This window comes from Parambassis ranga, chromosome 5, assembly GCF_900634625.1.
Source record: "Parambassis ranga chromosome 5, fParRan2.1, whole genome shotgun sequence".
Taxonomy (NCBI): domain Eukaryota; kingdom Metazoa; phylum Chordata; class Actinopteri; family Ambassidae; genus Parambassis; species Parambassis ranga.
The window spans coordinates 19,284,946-19,300,656 of NC_041026.1; the positions used below are offsets into that span (position 1 = coordinate 19,284,946).

A 15,711-nucleotide genomic window follows, 5' to 3' on the forward strand; every position below is an offset into this window, starting at 1 on the left:
AATTTAGTCCATGGAGGTGTGTGAATGTTCAGAAGTGTCACTGAAAAATGTGCAAGTGCGGTCAAAAAGCGGCTCTTTATATATCTCAGCTGCCCGGTGTCGTAATCCGTCTCCATTGGCTAAGATTGCAACAAAAGGCTTTTAGGTCTGTCACCAAGTCAAGAGGGACAGAGCGAAGGGAGGGTGCACACGCTGTTATGAGAGTAGAAATGTTTTTACAGTGCACAAACACTGCTCTCACATTATACAAATACACTCCAAGCACGTTTTTAAGATGACTGTGGCTCACAGGATCTGTGTTTATAAAAATGTTGTTAATGGTTAATAAAGCTTGTTGTATTTCCCACAAATTCACCAGATCTTCTCCTAATCACACACATTTGAACCTTTGTGGTGCATTTTAACATGGAACACATTGCTGGGGGCTCTTCGTGCGCAGTTATGGAGGGTTTTTTGTTTTTGATTTGCATATTATTTAGAAGTTACAGGGTCTCTCCAATACAAGGCTTTATCAAAACTGCGTTTAAATAAACAAAGAAATCAACAAACAAAAAATTCTGAAATAAAAATCATCATTATTTAAACAGTGAATTGAGACTTTTCAAGCAGGTCTGACTGGCCCTCTCTATTCCAAACAATATAGACTTAAAGATGTATATTTTAAATATTAGATATTATCAATATAACCCCTAAAGAAAATGGTGTCATTGAGAATATTAGATTAAAGCAGATTATATGTCATTCCACCATTTACAAACCTCTAGTCAGGATCTAATGTAAATACTGCACAAGAACATTGAACACACGGTGGATTTATATATCTGTGTGTGTCAGAGTGTGTCTTTCATAAAAGTTTTGTTGTTACTATAATTGCACCCTTAAAGCAGTGAGGTGACTGTGAGGCAATAAACTACTGACCCACTGCTGTCATCTGCTGGAGGAAAACATAGCTGCAGCTATGAGAACAGCCACGGTGGAGCCAATGTCCCATTCTTAATAATCAGTTTTTTCCCAATTGTAGCAGTCTTGAATAATGAGCATCAAAATGACCACCTCAGGCACTGACAGAACATTTTCTGCATGCTGTTAAATAGATGATCATGCCATCATGTCATGTACCAATGTCATTTCCTCCACTGGTCTCTATTTGTATTTACTTAGCACCTTATATCTCTATATTACAGCCATGCAACATATATTGTGCTCAGTCATACTGCTTACTGTACTTCTTGGATTTTTATTGACACTTACTCTTATCTTAAATGTCCACCCTTTCATTGTTTCTGGTGGACAAATATCACAGCTTGTCTTATTTACCTGCTCAGAAACATTAGGAGTGCTTTACTGATGAGGGTCAGTGGAGAACATATCTACTATGTGAAGTTCATGTCCTCACATGTTGGATGTGTATATATGGACTGCTTTGAAGTGAGCTTTATGTGCAGTGTCTGTGTATTTCTCTTCTTGAATGTCTGTGTGACAGATCTGCATAATTAAATACTCACTGCAGTCTTGTGATCACCACCGGATTGGGACAAACGTCTTCCCGCAGAGGACGATGTTTAGAGGGCTAACAGCTGCCATGGTTAGTGCTTCAGCAGTCCACTGGTTTTCAGGGTGATTATGATGCTGTAGTAGAAAGAGAACATTATGTAAAGTGGCACACTTGTACTCATCCTCTCCGACCTCTGGATCCCACCATTGTGTAGTGAGTCACAATTTACAGACACCTCCAGTCAGCAAGATTATGCTGTGTATGCATATCTGCAGTGAAACTAGAGGGACTATCTGGTAAATAAGCTGATAAATTACTGATTAAAAAGGGATACATGCATGGCAATTAAGGTTAAGGAGAAAGGGAAAACGAGTGTGCAGTGCATTAGTGTGTTTTTCTCTACATTAATACAGTCAGTAAAATGTCCTACAGCCTACACCGACATCAATGCGTGTACAAAACTCTTTTGAAAGGAAAATATGAACACTGAGTGAGTTGTACACATTAAACGTAACCCCTTGACGTTTCCAGGAAGTACCCTTGGCCCACCACACTCACCTTAACACTTGGCAGGGTCTTTTATTGATTAATGTCAGCGCGTCAGGCCTGCCATGCGCCACAGTGCTTATCTGAACTCTAAAATAAACAAAACCTCTTTCATATTTGACTCACCGCAGCTTTAAAGATTAATCGTGTCTCGTATGAAAGGCTGATAAACCGTGTCTGTGGCTGATCTTTGACTTTCCAGTGGGCGGAGTGAGGGCGGCGTTAAAGACGTTTTGATCCCCGCGGCTTTCCGTAGATCACGGCCTGGGCGTAGTTCACTGCCGCTCCTGCTACTGCGTAGGAAACAAACACCACTTCAGCCGAAGAGCTCGGAGGTGTCTTACATAAACAAAAACTTAATATAAACCTTAAAAAATGCACTCGGTCACGCTGGACAGCAGTGGTTCGCCAAAGAAACGGACATTATCTCGGGGTCTGAGCGAGGATGAGTCTCTCCGCAGCATAATAAAGGAGGTGAGCTGAGAAAAATCACGGCGTCTTGAAGTCAGCGCTGACGTTAATGTGGATGTGTAATGATTTTAAACGATTTAACAGATAGTTTCTTCTTTTACAAATTCTGTGAATTATTTACTCTAAGGTGTCACCAGATAAACAGAGTTGGCTTCCAGAGGCCGACAGCTTTACTTCACTTCCCTGTTATTAGCCAAGTTAGCTTCCCGTGTTGTTGTTAAGAGCGAACGTGATGCTGATGACTGTTGTCTCCTCATCAGACTGAGAGCTCATCCAGACGTCTGCCACGAAGCGAGAGTCGAGCAGGCACCCTGAAGAGAAGGAGCGACAGCCAGGTAGGAGCCAGACAACATGTCTGTACACACGATCACAGTCTGTATCGATTAATGCTGTCTGTATCAATATCTTTGAAACGTACAGGACACACACACACACACACACACACACACACACACACACACACAAAATACGTATACCACATACTTGTGGACTCTTATCATGTCCATTGATGTACACACACTGTAATTAATATATGATAAGATTATTGGCCATAAAATTAGCTGCATGGCTATAGATCCTTCAGGGATCTGTACGATGATTTGTTCGTGGATAGAAGATATGACTGGCTCTCTGACAAATAACTCTTCTTGTGACATCTTGTCACACTTCATATTGATTGATCATACTCATTCCTAAATTGCATTTTATGGACAATAATCAATCATTATTTAAGTTATTTTAATAATTTTGACAGACTAATGAAAGTCACCAAGACTATTTTTATTGTACCTTTAAAAGTGTAGTTTTCCAAACATGATATGGGAAAAAAAAATTTAGTGTTTGCATGCCATACACATGCCAGTAATAAATGGTGACATCTGCTGGACAAATCATTGTTATTACCTTTGTAGAAATGGATAAAATCCAAGAGCAAAGTTGTTGTAGTCAGAGTACAAGTTTGAGGGTCACATGGTTTAAATAAATATAGTACTATAAAGCTTTTAAATGAGCTCAGATGTAGACTGGCAAGGAGAGAAAGATCAACTCTGGGTGGTTAATCTCAAGCTTACTGTCACTGTTTTGGCTACAGAATAAATATGTGCTGTGATAACATGTTAATAAAATGTTTGTAGATGCTACACGATCTGTTGTAAAAATATTTAAAAACTTATTCTCTGCTAGTCAGGCTTATTTATAGGAAACATCCTGGTACTTTTATGTGTATTCTGTAGTATATCATCTCCAAAATGTTTTTATTAATTTTATTGTTGCACTTAGTTTTTAATTTATTGGTCCTTATTGGTCTTTTTAAAATGATCTGTCAAGCAATACTTCTAAAGTTGTTCTCATACACCTTAGTGTTGAATGACAACAGGTTGTGTAGTGTTACTTTTGTGTTTTTTCTGTCTTTCAGCAGTCTGATCAGGAGCTTTTCATGGGACTACCAGAAATGGTGACTATTATTTTATTTATTTATTGTTATACTCTTCTACTCTGCTATTTAAAGCCTTTTTTTAATAAAATGGATCGCTGCAGACAAAAGCAGTCCTTTATGTTTAAAAGGATTGTTGTGCTTCCACATGCGGCCTCCCACAGGCTGTTACCTCAGAGAGCTTTGCTCTCCCACTGACTGTCACTGATTCCAGATAGGTTACCCACACTGATTTGTAACTGTATTTGTTTTGTAGCTGGAGCTGCAGGCCAGCTATGATGAGGTGGTGCAGGAGCTGCGTGGGATGGAGGTTGAGCGAGAGGCTCTGTTGTTCCAGGTGGACGTCCTGCAAGACACACTGGAGGGTGTAGAGGAGTTGCTGGCTGAAGCCCAGAGGGAAGCTGGACAGGCGAGTGTGGTAGGTCTCAGCAGAAGTGAATTGCCATTTACCTTAAAAACTTGATGGTATTTTTTTAGTCTGGATCTTTTTTGCTGTGATGTTTATTGCTGCAAAGTTGAACACTAGCAAGCGGTGGGTCCTTGCATGACATCTGTCTGCATTTGTAGGAGCTGGAGCAAGAGAGACAGGCCAAGAGAAAGCTGGAGAGTCTCGTTGGCTCTCTGATGGAAGAGGTGCAGAGATTAAAAGAGGTATTGTGACTTTACATAATGTTACTGAAGCACTGACGCTGTGTGCAAAGGTTGTGCAACAGTTGTGCAGAGTGTAATCACCATAAATAATGCTGAAGTTTTGTTTTACAAGATTAATCTTAATGATCTCACATCAAATAATATATAAATTCCATTAAAAAATGTAATATACCTATATTTTCTTCGGGTTTTAATGGGTAATTTTGTTTTATTAATGATTCTTTTTATGTTGTCTTTGCAGGAGAAGAATAATAAACCCACTGCTCCAGTGAACATGGTGGATGAAGCAATAATACAAGGGCGCCAAATAAAAAATTATGCCAAGGAATTGAATGAAGCAACACACAAAGAAGAAAAGGACACCTCACAGTGTGAAACTCACAGCATCAAAAGCAACAAGGTAGAACCAGCCGCTACAGAGGAAGATGGTGAAAGAGAAGAGGATGGAGTCCTGATGAAGCTGCGGAGAATGGTCAACAAGCCACTGGGCCACCTGCCTTCTCTAGCACTGGACGGCCTGATGGTAGAGGACGGTGTACTCCAGAGGCCTTGCGAAAACGGACAAGACCTCTCGTCAGACAAGAACGACTCCGACAGCATAAGTGCCTATGAGGATGCTTTTTCTGGGACGCCAGAAGAGGATAGGCTGTTTCCAGGTGACGGGGAAGCTTCGGATCTGCCCTTGGATTCAGAGAATAAAGAAGAAGGTCCGACTAACAATGGTCAGGCCAACTGCAGCAAGATGCAAGACCCCAAAAACCCAGATGGCTGCACTCTGTCTTAACTTCATTTGCTTTATCTAATACTGGGCAAATGTTAAAGATGATTATTGATACATTCTAAGAGTTCTTGATATTGATATTTCTGCTGGCCAACAGTAACATCCAGAATTGGTACACAAGGTCAATCAAAGTGAAATTAATCTGCAGTTATTTTGATAATCTTATTTTTTTTTATTTTGACAGGGAAATATTTTTAAGATTATGACTGCTGGGGGGACAAAACAAGAAACTTGATGTCATTTTCTGGGTCATTTCACTTTTTTAAATGTTGAATGATTAATTTAGAAAGTGATTGGCAGCTTCATGTGTAATGAAAATAATGAATAGCCACAGCCCCTTGTTTCAACACACTGTAGTAGAAATGTTTTAAATTTAAAGGACTCAGGATTTAGATAATTTTCTAGCTACAATTCCACTAATCACGTTATTTGCCAATTGTTTCTTTTAAATTTGTCTTAACTTGTGTTTCTAAAAGTACGTGGATAAACATGGGAAATACTCCACGCTGCTTTCATTGTTTACCTCTGTTCATCTTTTAGGATCATTTTTGTGTGTATGGACAGGAATCAGGATTTAACTGTATACAAAATACAGTGAGAGCTGTTTGCATTTGGACGGATGCTGTTTTGCCTCCAATCCCTGGTATCCCTGGTATGAGTACAGTCTCATTTATTTGTTTGACACTGATCGTTGTACAAGCTGCCATCACATATAACAATCAAGGCCAGGTGTCGTTTTTGAAGGAAAAACATAGTTTACTGCCGCTCCAGTCCAAAAACGTCTTCTTTCTTTGTCCTTCATGTGGACAACTTTTGTTCCAAGGAAACTTAATTTGGCTGCATTTGCACTTTTAAAATTCTTGTATTATGGCATAAAAATTGTCAGATTACATGAGAAACAACATTCCCTTTATAACCAAACATGTTAGTGAGACACGGTCAGCTGACCTGCTGTATGGTTGCACATTTTTATTAGTGGAATTTGCTGAAATCGGTCTGTTTGGATGTTTGCTGTAAACACTTTGTATGTTTTTGTGTTTGTTTTTTTCTAATGTTACATTTTTTAAAGGCAACAATGGACCCCAATCCTTATTTTTTAATAGTTTGCATGAGCATCTATGAATGTATGTTCATTTCCAAACTGCACATAAGTTATTGATTAGTACTTTTGCACGCAGTACTTTTAAAATATATTTTAAAAAAATGTACTCACTGCAAAAAGTTTTTAAAAAGGGATTTTCAGACTTGATTAAGATGAAATAATTCTGAATCTAGTGTATCATATCATACCCCAGTTACTGAGATGATTATTTTGTGAACAAACATATCAGACTACATTAGAAGTAAAAATCACACTTGACAGTTTATACAAATGCAGAAAATCATACATTAATGGGACATTGCAGTTGGTTTATTTAGCCTCACATCTTTTTGAGGGTTAATCATTGCCTTGATAACTGTAATCACACTGTCCTCTCTCAGCATTAGTCTTGCTCTCATGCTAATACTTGATTATATATTGTGTTGGATGCCAAGATGCACGAAAGAGTGATCAAGTTACAGCAGGTTACTGTTACTGCAGTGCTGTTGAGGCATTTTTTTAACAATTTATAAAATGTTCAAAAATCTGTCTTTTGAGCCATTGAAGTTTATCACTGGGATGCATCCGCTAAATTTCGCTGGCATTGTTTGGCATGTTCAACACTCGGCAGACAATGTATTAAGTAGTTTGTTTTTGTTTCATCATCGCACAAGAATGCAAAAATATCATCACCATAATTTGATGCCTTTTTGTGGGTCTGAATATTTTTGACTTTGCCTTGAGCTTCGGATTAAATGTTCAGTACATTTATATCAAAATAAAATGAGTGAATAATGCAGATGCTGTCCTTTGTGATGACTGAGTGAAGAAAAAGCCTGTCCAGTGTAGAAACTTCCTACTAATTCCTCTGTTGTAAAATATTAAAACAATTTACAATGAAAAACATGACATCACACACTGCTCTCTCCCTTAACATACTTTATTTTTCTTTTTTGCCTGACATGTAGCAATATCAATCCAAGAGATGGCAAAACAGATGGTAAAGTACATTTAATTTCAAATGTTTAATGTTTAAGGCCAATAAACCTCCACCTCCAAAATCATCTTCTGCTGTGTTCAGCAGAGGTAAACAGACCTATGCACAGCAGAATATTAAGCAACATGGTTTACAGTTTCTTTTTTTAAGTTTTAAGTTAAGTTTTTTAAGTTAAGTTAGACTTAATTGATAAGATTTGAATCTCAACATAATCAGAATGAAGAGACCTGTTTTTAGAAATGGGTTAAAAATCTGAAGCCTGTCTCAAAAAGTAAAATCAATACAAGCGCAAAGAGAGCTCTACAGCTGTCATTTAAATGTGATAGCTTATTTCAAAGCTGCATACAATTGTTATCAAAACATTCCTTTTTCTTTCTTCATGTTAAGCTGTTTCCACTGCGGCAGCCTCACAAAGTCATCCTTGGTGATTCCAAATACACCGGTGAAGTCCGAGTCAGAGAGGTGTTTCTGAAAACAAGAAAAACTTTGATTTTTAAGTGGTTAATGAATAAACAGACTAACTGTGTCTACCTGAACAAACATGGTACTACATCAGACAGGGAAGTGAATGTCAATGTTCTGTGGTGGTGTAATGGATCCATATGTTTTTTCCTTTAGGTGATTTATGGTCTTTTGATGGCTGTTGTTGTGTTATTTTCTATGAGGTATTCATCAGTGTTTCTTAGATGCTCCAAAGTAAAACCTCTCACACACATCACACATACACACCTCTTTCTGGCCTGGGTCCACTCCTTCAGGCAGCTCATTTGCCTGCTTGTTGACCAAAGCTTCAGCTGGAAAAGACTGAAAGCTTTTCTCCACACAGGGTTGATCCTGAAGAGTCACATTAAATGAAAATGATGATTTAATAAGATTGACACTGAAAACAATGATTGGTGCTCACCTTCAGCAGCTAATCTACTGCCTTCATTAGAAATCTAAGACTTTACATACAGTTTTGACATTGACAGGTGCTGCTTGATCTCCCAGCTCCTTCTTCAGCTCCTCGTAGCTCTTTCCTCCCTAAAAAAATGCATGAATCTTAGGTCTTATTTACATTTCAGTAAGACTCCCTTCTGGTTTGAGCACTCACGCTCCATTTGGAGGAATCCCAGGCTGTAAACCACCCAGTGAAGGTCGGCGGCTCAAACCCCTGCTTGATCATGACGATGGGGGTGTCTAGATCCCTGTTGCCTGGGTGGGTGCGCAGATACTCCTGGCTGGTAGGCACTGATTCTTTGCGCTCTACCTCATTGGCCTCTTTACCGATCCAGAGAAACACCTGACAGATTGTGATTGAGGTGATGAGTTTGAGTCTACATAAGGTGTGTGTGTGTGTGTGTATTTCACAAACCTGGTCCCACGTGTCCAGCAGCATGACGTCGTCCTCGTTGAGGTCGTCCTGCGTGAACTGAGTCACCTCAGTCACAATGAATCGGCCCGTCTTATTGGAGCATTCAAAGAGGCGCGGCTGATGGTCTAAGACCCCCTGCTGCAATCTGAGGACAGCAGCAGGAAACACACGTCATCAGGCTGTGACACACATGAAGCTTGTCACAGCTGGCTCTTCTCACCTCTTTTCACTTGCATAGGGAGCTTTCCCACCCAGCAACTCCCAGAATACAATGGGCTCCTGACCCTCTGCCACAATCTCCTCAGAGCCTCTTTGTGAGTTCTGTCCAATGACAGAGCTGACCTCTTTCGCCATGGCCCTCTCATCTCCACTTGAGCCCTAAAAAACAAAACAACAAAAAAACTTTTTTTTAATTTTTAATTTTTGTTGTTATTTTGGTGAGACAGCAGTTTGTACTTGGGTCGATGCCCGCTCTCAAATCCAGAGACCATCAATCTGCTCTAATGGCGTAATATAAAATAACATGGACACAAAGTTTCTCTTTTACCTTCCCACACCACAGATAAATCCCTGCCTGGCTCTTCAGCAAAAACACATCATTGGAGTTGAGAGAGCTGGCGAGAGCTGGAACCTCGATGGTTTTAGTGTTTAAGGAGTCAGAGCCATGAACCTGGAACAGCCTTACAGGAGGCTCTGGATCAGAGGCCCCCTTTCTAGACGTGCCCCCCTAATAGGGCACAGAGAGACAGTCTGTCCAAACATAAGCGGTGAATGTTTCTAATGAAGTTATACTACATGAGGTTACATATCTTACATCAAAGATGACCATTTTCCCTTTGAAAACTGCCATGAAGTGTCTTGGTTCTTTCCCCATTGTTACTCTCACTTGGACCGGCTCTCCGTTGTGCTTCTGATCCAAGTCCACGGCCTGAAAGGCTGAGGCAGCCAGCTCATCCTGTGTGGTGTGACGCCCCTGAAGTCATCAGTGACAAACAGATGTCATGGTGAGGGAAGCAGATGAAAAGAGAAACACAAAGTTCAAGTGTAGCATCATGATTCAGCGTGTCTTCACCTGCCATATGTAGAGCAGGTAGCATTTCTTGTTGTTGACCAAGTATGTGTAGAGGATCAGGTAGCAGTCTCCTCCATAGAAGTATCCGTACCACTCAGGGTCCACAGGTGCAAGCTCCAGATTCTCAATCCTCCAAACCTGGACACATCAAAGCAAAACAACACTGAACCGAAGATGACAACAAAATTTGCTGCTCTACTCTAAGTGGTAGGAGCACTTTATAGGGCTGTTAGTGTCCTCCATGAGGCCAAACAATGGTTGGATGGTTAAACTGTGAAGAGCAAACTGTGCTGTGATGGTGAAAAAAGAAGGATCGTAGAACCCATCAACAAAACAGTGCCCCAGACAAAGTGTTTTTTACACAGCAAAATATTCAAACAAATAAATTCGCACCACAAATGTAGAAATTCATGGCTTTTGATTTTACATTCATTTGAATGCATTTCTGCTTTTATATGCAAATGATGTGAGCTGCCAGTCAAAGTGTGTCACGCACTCACACACTGTACCTCGACTTGACCTGACCCGTCGTCCACCATTCTCTCCTGCGCGGCGACCTCTGGCATCACGTGCATCAGAGAGGCATCGAATTTCTCCTGGGTGACGTGAGCTTAAGCAAATACAACATCCGAAATATCAATACCCACATGGCTTTCATTATAAGACACTCTGCTGTGTGTTTTCGTGTGTTTTAAACATACCGACTTTCCCCTTTGTGTTGACTTTTCCCAGGCCTTGAGTCTGGTCCTTCACAGTCCACCTCTGGAACAGCTGCTTAAACAGAGCCGACTCAGCCCCGTCGTTCACTGCCTCCACATTTGTAGTGATTGGATAGTTTTTGGCTTTGATGAACTCCTGAAACAGCCAACACGTAGTAGGAAATACTGTAAATATGAATGCCAGTGTGTACTAGCCAAAGACATGCCTGTTGATGTAGAAAAAACGCTCACCAAAGCTCTGGTCATGGCAGCCTGTCTTTCAGCTTTGTTTGCTTTCTTTCCTTTCCAGACAAAGATTTTTGTCCCACCCTGGTCTAGGATGTAGCAGTCCTAAAAATTAAAAAAAATTAATTAAACACTTATTTAGTTCATCCATTATTATAAATTATAATCATTTGTTTGTTGGATAAAGCACAAACTTACATCATGGTTGAGGAGATCCTGAACCAGTGGTCTAGTGGCAACTTCTGTGACCTTCATCTGACCGTCAGCATCTGACACACTGAAAAAAGGCACACATTTAACCTCCTTCACAGACAGATCTGAGACAATCAGGATGTCAGATATCACAGATCAGGGAGCAGCTCACTGGTAAAGTGTGACCTTGGCCTTCTGTTCCTGGTCAGCAGTTTGATCAGGAGCTCCATCCACCAGTGTGGAAGCTCTTTTACCCAGAACACCATTCAGCATCTCCATGCTCTGAGGAGAGCCGTCCTCCTCGTCACCCTCGATCACTCTGATCTCTGCCCGGCCTCCTCTCTCTCTGTCTCGGATGTCTTTGGCCAACATCATGCCCTGAAATGCAGAGACACCCACTCTGACTTACCTCTGCCAAAAGGTCGCCACATATTTACATAGAAACCTATTTATGGAAAAGTTTGAGCCTATTAAATGTGCTTTACTTTTGTTTTCACAGGACTTCATGTTCTTATGTTCTGATCATACATTTAACAACTGTAGACCTGCTCATAATACCTGTAGTGTGTTATAAGCATGCTGGATCGTTTCTCCACAAAAGCACAAGCACGTAACTTTGGAACTAAACCAGTTTTTTCTGTTTGCAACACATTCCCACACATTAGCGGCTGAATATGTCATCATGACACAAACAAATGAAAAGACCATTCTTATGTTCTGTTGTGAACTACTTCATTTTCACCACTTTTGTAATTCACTAAAAGTTAAGGATTAAAACTGACTGGTTAGGTGTAGTAACAAATTGTAACTTCATACCATTAAGTACATTTTTGAGGGAAGCTTCTCCCATCTGCCATTTTTCTTGACCGTTTTTAAAATCATAAAATCACATTCACAATTTCAACTCAGTCAGTGTTGATTTGTAAAGAATCTGTTTCTGGCTCTCCATCTCATTCTCACATTCACTTTACCCCCCTTTTTTCCTGTGCACATTTGCACAGGGCATCTAATTGCTAAATATCGTTACCTTACATTCAGTATAGTTTGATTCAATCATGTAGATACAGTTTGAGAATTGTGCCACTTTAAGTTTCTGTCTAATTGCAGTGCTCTCATAGACTGAGTGCAGGTGCAGAGCCTCCAGCAATCTGCAGGAAGAAGGAAATGAGCTCCACACCCACCCTTCTCTATAAAGTTTAAGGTTGATATTTACATCTGGTGAACATAGGAAAGCACCAAATTCACACTCAAGATGTAAATATATTATTTACAGCTAGAAAGCAAAGACATATACAGTATATATGATTACCGTAGTTTACAAATGTTACCTTAAGCCGCTCCTGCCTGTTGCTCTTCGGCCCGTTCCACTGAATGATTGTTTTGCCGATGTCCAACAAAAAGACATCTCCCAGATTAAAGCTGCTCCAGCTCATCTCCACCTGAAACAAATTGAAACACTGAGCACTTCTCCACCATGGCACCCTCTGTCTCATTATGTGTTTAACAATAATAATAAAAAACCTGGCACACCTCTTTGGCAGTCACTCTCTTGTTTCCTTTCACATGAAGCAGCCTCTTAACATCATATGTGTTGGTTTCAATGTGTTTCATGCCACTGGCAACTCCACCTTTCTTATAGCTGAACAGAACGTGATCATTAGTTTGGAGTTTTACTTTCTTTTTCTATAAATACTTGCATGTTTTCACTCACATTATTCCTTGTTTGAAGTAGCCCTTGAAGGCATCAGATTCGTGGTCCTGAACCTCTCGGTGCTGGACCGGAGTGGAGCCCAGAAATTCATCAAGCTGTATGGTGTAAATGGCAGCTGCACCCTGTTCATCCTGAGAGGACTGTGAGCCGATCCAGTAGTGGATATCATAAGACAGAGAGCTTCTCACCTTCTGGGTCTGAGGAAATGTGAATGAACATGAGAAGCTCTAAAGAAGAGCGCTGCAAACATGACACATAACCAAAGTCTTTACTAAAGTCTACAACAAGCAGCATCCAAAGGCACTTTCCAGACTTACAGACAGCACAACGTAGCAGTCACCCTCAAAAAAGTTTCCATAGGATTTCTCTGGAACTTGAACCAGCTCCATTTTCTGTTGCACAGAGAGAATAAGGTGATGATAAGAAGACTCATCACTGCTCAAAAAATCTGAAAATCATGTAGCTCAAATTACCTCAGTTCTCCAGATTATAATCCCTGGGTTGTGGGTTACAGCTCTAAATGTGTACTCCATGCTGCTCGGCTTACTCACTCACTCCTCACACCTTTTAAGCCTGGTTCTGATAGAGGAAATCAATCAAATGCAATTGTTGCAGACTTCTTCATTTTAGAATAATGTCTCTTTCTATGCCTTTAAACCTGCACAAAACACCAATTCCTAACCTGACAGCTGACTCGAACCCAAGCTCAAATCACATAGTTTATATTTTATCAAGCAGTACACACCTGGTGTTCTTGGCTCCTGTCAGCTGGTGTGACCTTCAAACAGCTGATAACCTGTCAAATAACAAAAGACCCTCACTTCCCATCCTGACAGGGCTTCGAAAAGATTTGCATGTGTTTGCATGTTTCAGGACCTTTGACGGCGCTCTGCCCAATCACTGGGGAACAGGCGAAATCCTGTAGGCAAATATGCTAGAAAAAAAAGATTGACTCATATTCAAATACACACACATACACACACAGTAACACTGATCTCCTCCATCACATCCTTCCATTTCCCAGCCCACTCAGCCAAACGCGGCCGTGTTCGCTCCATATATGGACACTTTCACAGCCATCCAAAGATTTGCTGTCTATAAGTAAAACACGATAATTCTGCTTGATTAAGGCAACAAAATGATTACTATGGTTGTTCATAACCATAATGCTGAGCAGTCACTCTTTATTATTATTAGTTTTAACATTGATTACAACATATTATATTATTAACATGATAATAGTTGCCCTTTTTTATTCATACACATTTTAATGCAGGTGCAGTCATCTGACAAAGAAGAGGCAGGTGTTGCATAAAAAAGCTCTTTGAATCAGCTGCAGCAACAGTGAGTCTAGTCGAGTCTGATCCCCACTGTCAAATTACAGGATTATCTTTCAAAAGGTTTCCCAGAAATGCAGAAATATTTGCATACTGATGTAGGAGTCTGATCAAAAGTGGCCTACTGAGGTCAGGCAGCACCAGCTGCTGGAAAGTGAGGCAGAAATAACCACTCAGGCACTCTGTAGAAGCCCTAATCACATTTTGGCAGGAGGACAATGTTCTATGAGGTGTCTTAACCCTTTAAAGATGTGTTAACAGGTATAAGTGAGCTGGTTGGATTATAATCTGCTAAATATCACAGACAAGAATGAAACCAAGTAATTTTGAGGCAGAAATAACAACTCATGCACTCTGTAGAGGCCGTAATCACCATACTTTTTGGCAAATGAAAATGGCTATAAAGGGGTTGGTTGAATTATAATTTTTCATATGTGTTAACCAAGAATGAATTTAAGTCAGCAGCAGGTCTGCAATGGAACATTGTGGAAGGCATACACACACAAAATATGTTACAGTCACAATTCACGAATTCTACCAGGAAATAGTTCATTCTTAAAGCCCAATAGATTGAAAAATAGGATTAGTTTCCATAGTAACCGATCTCATCTCAGATATCAGTTAGCAGATCTACAAATGGGTTTTACCCCCATGTACAATAGGATGTTGTGAGGAGGAGGAAATCACTGAGAAGAACAATGCAGGTTTGTCGGCCGTCACATACTTTACTTCTTTATGTTGAAATGGGAGGACACACACACACACACACACTGCATTAATAAATATTTCTCTGAAAGATGATGGTTTGTGGCCTTATAGAGCAGCAGTGTACAGTGAAGGGTAACTGTGGATTGTCTGCACTCACACACTGCTGTGAATCTGTAATAAACATGCAAAGTAATGACATTGTAGTTTGTACAAAATAAAAATAATACTGTCTTGATTTGCAAAATCCTCTCACCATTTCAGAGGGTCGTTGGTTTCAGAGAGAAAACTGCAATCACGTCCGATGATATTTATATACCAGAAACTTTTTTCCACATGTGTCTACTAGAAATTATGTAAGATACCTTAGAACCGCCAAAACGTAATAAATGAAAGACACTTTCAAATACAGTGGGAGAACGAGCACAAACAGTGTGCACAGTGTTAGGCTAAGCAAACTGGAAAAAAAAAACGTAAAACACATCCTTTGGAAAAAGTTTGTCTGTGACGTCATCTAGATTTTGCATAGTAAAGTGGGGATTCAGTTGGACACTATTTCCTTCCTATTGGCTGTAATTTACTGTTCACAACAGGAAGATACTCTTTTACAGAGAGTAAAGGTCTAAGTCTGTCCTTTAATAAATAGACTTAATAAACTGATGTCTTCCACTTCATACAGGAGTGCAGACCTGACTCCAACTCACATTAAACTTCCTCCTCCTCCTCCTCCTATAAGCCCCCCCCCCCCCCCCCCCAAAAAAAAAAGGCAACCTAACCTATATTCAAACGTCACATATTTATATTGTTTTAAATGTGTCCTCCAGGTATAAGTTGAAGTGAAAATAGGCAGCCCAGTCTTCAGAGGCTGTGTTCTTCCATCTCCACCAGATGTTTCTGGCTCCTCCCAGACAGCTTAGTAAAACATTCCAGCCCACCTCTGGG

At 40.2% G+C, this 15,711-nt stretch overlaps 2 protein-coding genes across 4 annotated transcripts; one reads left to right on the forward strand and one right to left on the reverse strand.

Moving 5' to 3' along the window:
- The first annotated feature begins 2,284 nt into the window (after positions 1-2,284).
- On the forward strand, positions 2,285-6,449 carry LOC114435709 (leucine-rich repeat flightless-interacting protein 1). Of its 2 annotated transcripts, none has more exons than XM_028405619.1 (6): positions 2,285-2,515; positions 2,773-2,847; positions 3,930-3,965; positions 4,201-4,362; positions 4,512-4,595; positions 4,837-6,449. In XM_028405619.1, the coding sequence occupies exons 1-6, from the start codon at positions 2,417-2,419 to the stop codon at positions 5,377-5,379; spliced, it is 999 nt and encodes a 332-aa protein (XP_028261420.1). In that variant the 5' UTR covers positions 2,285-2,416; the 3' UTR covers positions 5,380-6,449. The 2 variants fall into 2 exon arrangements, with proteins under 2 accessions (XP_028261420.1, XP_028261419.1); XM_028405618.1 differs by having other exon boundaries at positions 2,286-2,515; positions 3,927-3,965.
- Positions 6,450-7,388: 939 nt separating this feature from the next.
- On the reverse strand, positions 7,389-13,559 carry avil (advillin). Of its 2 annotated transcripts, none has more exons than XM_028405591.1 (20): positions 13,473-13,559; positions 13,201-13,306; positions 13,045-13,119; positions 12,728-12,867; positions 12,547-12,655; positions 12,345-12,455; positions 11,189-11,394; positions 11,023-11,101; positions 10,831-10,929; positions 10,582-10,735; positions 10,390-10,490; positions 9,881-10,018; positions 9,623-9,781; positions 9,356-9,535; positions 9,029-9,186; positions 8,809-8,953; positions 8,548-8,736; positions 8,409-8,477; positions 8,184-8,288; positions 7,389-7,922 (listed from the first exon to the last, which is right to left on the reverse strand). In XM_028405591.1, the coding sequence occupies exons 2-20, from the start codon at positions 13,258-13,260 to the stop codon at positions 7,809-7,811; spliced, it is 2,391 nt and encodes a 796-aa protein (XP_028261392.1). In that variant the 5' UTR covers positions 13,261-13,306; positions 13,473-13,559; the 3' UTR covers positions 7,389-7,808. The 2 variants fall into 2 exon arrangements, with proteins under 2 accessions (XP_028261392.1, XP_028261391.1); XM_028405590.1 differs by having other exon boundaries at positions 12,728-12,924.
- Between the last annotated feature and the right edge of the window lie 2,152 nt (positions 13,560-15,711).

Bases quoted from the DNA above. Each gene is read 5' to 3' on its own strand.
- LOC114435709 (XM_028405618.1), top strand. From the start codon at position 2,417: ATGCACTCGGTCACGCTGGACAGCAGTGGTTCGCCAAAGAAACGGACA. The intron at 3,966-4,200 runs GTGACTATTATT...TTTGTTTTGTAG, and splicing joins TCATGGGACTACCAGAAATG to CTGGAGCTGCAGGCCAGCTA. The intron at 4,363-4,511 runs GTAGGTCTCAGC...CTGCATTTGTAG, and splicing joins AAGCTGGACAGGCGAGTGTG to GAGCTGGAGCAAGAGAGACA.
- avil (XM_028405590.1), bottom strand. From the start codon at position 13,260: ATGGAGTACACATTTAGAGCTGTAACCCACAACCCAGGGATTATAATC. The intron at 10,930-11,022 runs GTAAGTTTGTGC...TTTAATTTTTAG, and splicing joins AGGATCTCCTCAACCATGAT to GACTGCTACATCCTAGACCA. The intron at 9,187-9,355 runs GTAAAAGAGAAA...TTTGTTTTTTAG, and splicing joins TTTATCTGTGGTGTGGGAAG to GGCTCAAGTGGAGATGAGAG.